Source organism: Cebus imitator, unplaced genomic scaffold (genome assembly GCF_001604975.1).
Source record: "Cebus imitator isolate Cc_AM_T3 unplaced genomic scaffold, Cebus_imitator-1.0 Scaffold602, whole genome shotgun sequence".
NCBI classification, from domain to species: domain Eukaryota; kingdom Metazoa; phylum Chordata; class Mammalia; order Primates; family Cebidae; genus Cebus; species Cebus imitator.
This window is the reverse complement of record NW_016107917.1, coordinates 852,353-856,178: the sequence shown is the minus strand read 5'-3', so window position 1 is coordinate 856,178 and position 3,826 is coordinate 852,353. Positions and strand designations below refer to the sequence as shown.

At 38.5% G+C, this 3,826-nt stretch overlaps 1 protein-coding gene across 1 annotated transcript in view; it reads right to left on the bottom strand.

Annotated features, from left to right (window-relative positions):
• Positions 1 to 3,826, bottom strand: part of LOC108294777 (testis-expressed protein 11) — a gene marked incomplete at its 3' end in the record, with an annotated part of 231,744 nt that overhangs the window by 174,711 nt on the left and 53,207 nt on the right. Inside the window, exon 5 of the mRNA XM_017516729.2 lies at positions 1,293 to 1,372. Within this exon, the coding sequence (XP_017372218.2) occupies positions 1,293 to 1,372 (80 nt within the window). The remainder of the gene's footprint in view (positions 1 to 1,292; positions 1,373 to 3,826) is intronic.

Genomic DNA, 3,826 nt, shown 5'->3' with positions numbered 1-3,826 from the left:
AAGAAGGAAGGAAGGAATGAAAACTAAAAAAAAAAAAAAAAAAAAGAGAGAGAGAGAAAGAACAGATAAAGAGCGATGGAGCAGAAAACCACGTTTTATTACTTTCATTACTTTTCCGAACAATTTAATTTGACATAAACATACATTTGTATTTTGGGAGAAGGGGGAAATAAAACTAAAAAATTAATCTGTTAGGCCCAGTGCAGTGGCTCACGCCTGTAATCCCAGCACTTTGGGAGGCCAAGGTAGGTGGATCACCTGAGGTCAGGAGTTCAAGACCAGCCTGGCCAACATGATGAAACCCTATCTCTACTAAAAATACAAAAATGAGCTGGGTATGGTGGCACACCGCTGTAATCCCAGCTACTCAGGAGGTTGAGGCAGGAGAATAGCTTGAACCTAGGAGGTGGGGGTTGCAGTGAGCCCAGATGGCACCGCTTCATTCCTGCCAGGGCTACAGAGCAAGACTCCATCTCAAAATTTAAAAGATTAATCTTTTAAATAATAGAAATATAAGAGGAAGACTTCCACTATCAGCCATGAGGGAATAGCTCAATTCAAACTGACCATCCCACTCTAAACAACCCTAAAACCTGTACAAAATATAACTGTGTGAAGGCATTGGAGTGGCTACAATCTTTGAAAGAAGGAAAACACACAAGGTGAACCCTGAGTTCAACTCAGTTTTATCATATTATATATGATACAAGATTTATCAGACTACTGTCATAGAATTTTACGTGAACAAATTCTACCACTATGTGTTTATAGTTTACAAAGCATTTTTCACAAAAACTCTAATTTTAACTCAGTAACACTGTAAGGTAGATATTACTATTTTCAGTTTACAAATGAGAAAACTAAGTAATCTTCCAATGTCACATAGCTAGTAAGCAGCAGACCTAACCTAGGTCTTCAGGCTTCAAATCCTGTACTCTTTTTCTTATTTACTTAGTGCTTCAAATTTTTCATTAGAAAAACTCATTTAGAACTAATACCATTATCTTAGATGAAGAAACAGTTACTCTATCAAGTGAGAGGTGAGAAAAGTAAAAAATAAATCATCAACCCAGAATGGTAAGTTCAGCATTTGGTTCACTAAACCACTGTAATAACCACAGTATTCTGAGAACTTCAACTGTAGTAAATATATCATTATAAAAGGAACACCAACAAAAAAGGATAGCACTAAAAGATTCAACCCCCTTTCAGTTTCACACTAACTTTAACCATTTTCATAGAAGTAGCGACCATCTCATTGCATCTCCATTTTCTCCTAAATTAAGACTTACCATAATGAGTCGTTGAATACCTTGTTCTGAGGCAAATGAGGCTTCACACATACTGAGCAACTTGCAGGCAACATAATGTACTGCAAAACAGTAATTAAACAACCATAAACACAAAACATTCATTCTCCTTTTATATACACCAACAAATAGAAAAGATTGAAAGGAAGCCAGTTTTGTTGTTATTAAAAATAAAAATTATAAAGGCCTTTTTAAAAAATGAGTTTTCAAAAGAAAATGGCCTGAAACTTATTATAAGAATCATTTACTGAATGCTTCAGTAAGAGATTTATTTATTTTAATTGTACTTTGGGCTCTGAGGTGAATGTGTACATCCTGCAGGATTGCTGCATAGGTACATACATGGCACGTTGGTTTGGTGACTCCATCCCCCCATCTCCTACATCAGGCATTTCTCCCAGTGTTATCCCTCCCCATCCTCCCCCGACCCCCCCGTCCCTCCCCTCCACTCCCCTCCACCCTCCCACCTAGCCCTGTAAGTGTTGTCCCCTTCCCTGTGCCCAAGTGCTCTCATTGTTCATCAACCGCCTATGAGAGAAAATATGCAGTGTTTGGTTTTCTGTTCTTGTGTCAGTTTGCTCAGAATGATGGTTTCTAGGTTCATCCATGTCCCCACAAAGGACACGAACTCGTCGTTTTTTATGGCTGCATAGTATTTCATGGTGTAGATGTGTTACATTTTCTTTGTCCAGTCTACCATTGATGGGCATTTGGGTTGGTTCCAGGTCTTTGCTATTGTAAACAGCACCACAATGAACATATGTGTGCATGTGTCTTCATGATAGAATGATTTATAATCCTTTGGGTATATACCGAGCAATGGGATTGCTGGGTCAGATGGAATTTCTATTTCTAGGTCCTTGAGGAATCGCCACACTGTCTTCCACAATGGTTGAACTAATTTACACTCCCACCAACAGTGTAAAAGTGTTCCTATTTCTCCACATCCTCTCCAGCATCTGTTGTCTCCAGATTTTTTAATGATCCCCATTCTAACTGGCGTGAGATGATATCTCAATGTGGTTTTGATTTGCATTTCTCTAATGACCAATGATGATGAGCATTTTTTCATATGTTTGTTGGCCGCATAAATGTCTTCTTTTGAAAAGTGTCTGTTCATCTTCTTTGCCCACTTTCAAATGGGTTTGTTTGTTTGTTCCTGTTTATTTATTTTTGAGACAGAGTCTTGCTGGAGTGCAGTGGTGCACGATCTTGGTCCACTGTAGCCTCCACTTCTGGGTTCCAATGATTCTCTTGCTTCAGCTTCCAGAGTAGCTGGGATTACAGGCCTGCGCAACCATGCCCACCTAATTTTTGTATTTTTAGTAGAGATGGGGACTCACCATGTTGGCCAAGCTAGTCTCGAACTCCTGACCTTAAGTGATTCACCCACCTCGGCCTTCCAAAGTGCTGGGATTACAGGCATGACCAACTGTACCCAGCCCAGAGAAATATTTAATACTTAATTTTAATTTCTTCAGGTCTTAAGTCCCAAAGACTCACTAAAAATACCTGATTCCACATGATGCTCTTGTGTATACCATGTTATCAAAAGAATAATTCTAAATTCAATTGACTTAAAGCTATTCAACATCTGACAAAATCTCTGGAAATCAGAATAGTTTTAGATTTTTCTCCTAAAATGTGAAACATTCTAAATATATATATATATTTTTTTTCTGTAGAGAGGGGGTCTCACTGTGTCACTCACCCAAGGTGGAGTATAGTGGCATGATCATAGCTCACTGCAGCCTCAAATTCCTGGGCTCAAGCAATTCTCCCACCTCAGCCTCCCAAAGCGCTAGGATTATGGGTGTGAGCTACCACACTTGGTCTAAATATACTCTTTTCTGTAGATGTAATAACAGTTCTAAAAGTATAATTTAGAAAATACAGACAACTTCATTATATAACTCATTTTCCCTGAAAACAGGGAAGTTTGCATAATTATAACATCTATTTCTCTAATTTATTTTAGCGTAAAACATGCCCAAGTTTTAAAAAGCAGCTGTGCAAATAACTGAGCTAGTCACCTTTATGTTGGATGTCAGCAGCCATTTTACCTATGCTAACACCATTTCGGATTAATAGTCCATTGAAAAAGAGATTTGCTCAGCTGAAATTACAGGGTAACTGAAATGGTCAGATTTGTATAATCTATTCGTCACTTAACAAAATTAACTTCTTCTAAAAAACACTTTTGGTAAAATAATTACTAATTATTTATATTGACTTGAATTTCCAGTTTTGAAAAATTTTGAAAATGTTTCCTTATGGCTGGGCACAGCGGCTCATACCTGTAATCCCAGTGCTCTAAGAGGCTGAGGTGGGTTAATCACCTGAGCTCAGGAGTTCGAGACTCACCTGACCAACATGGTGTAACCTTGTCTCTACTATAAATGCAGAAAAAATTAGCTGAGAGTGATGGTGCATGCCTGTAATACCAGCTACTCTAGGGAGACTGAGGCAGCAGAATCTCTTGAACCTGGGAGCCAGAAGTTGCAGTGAGCTGAGAT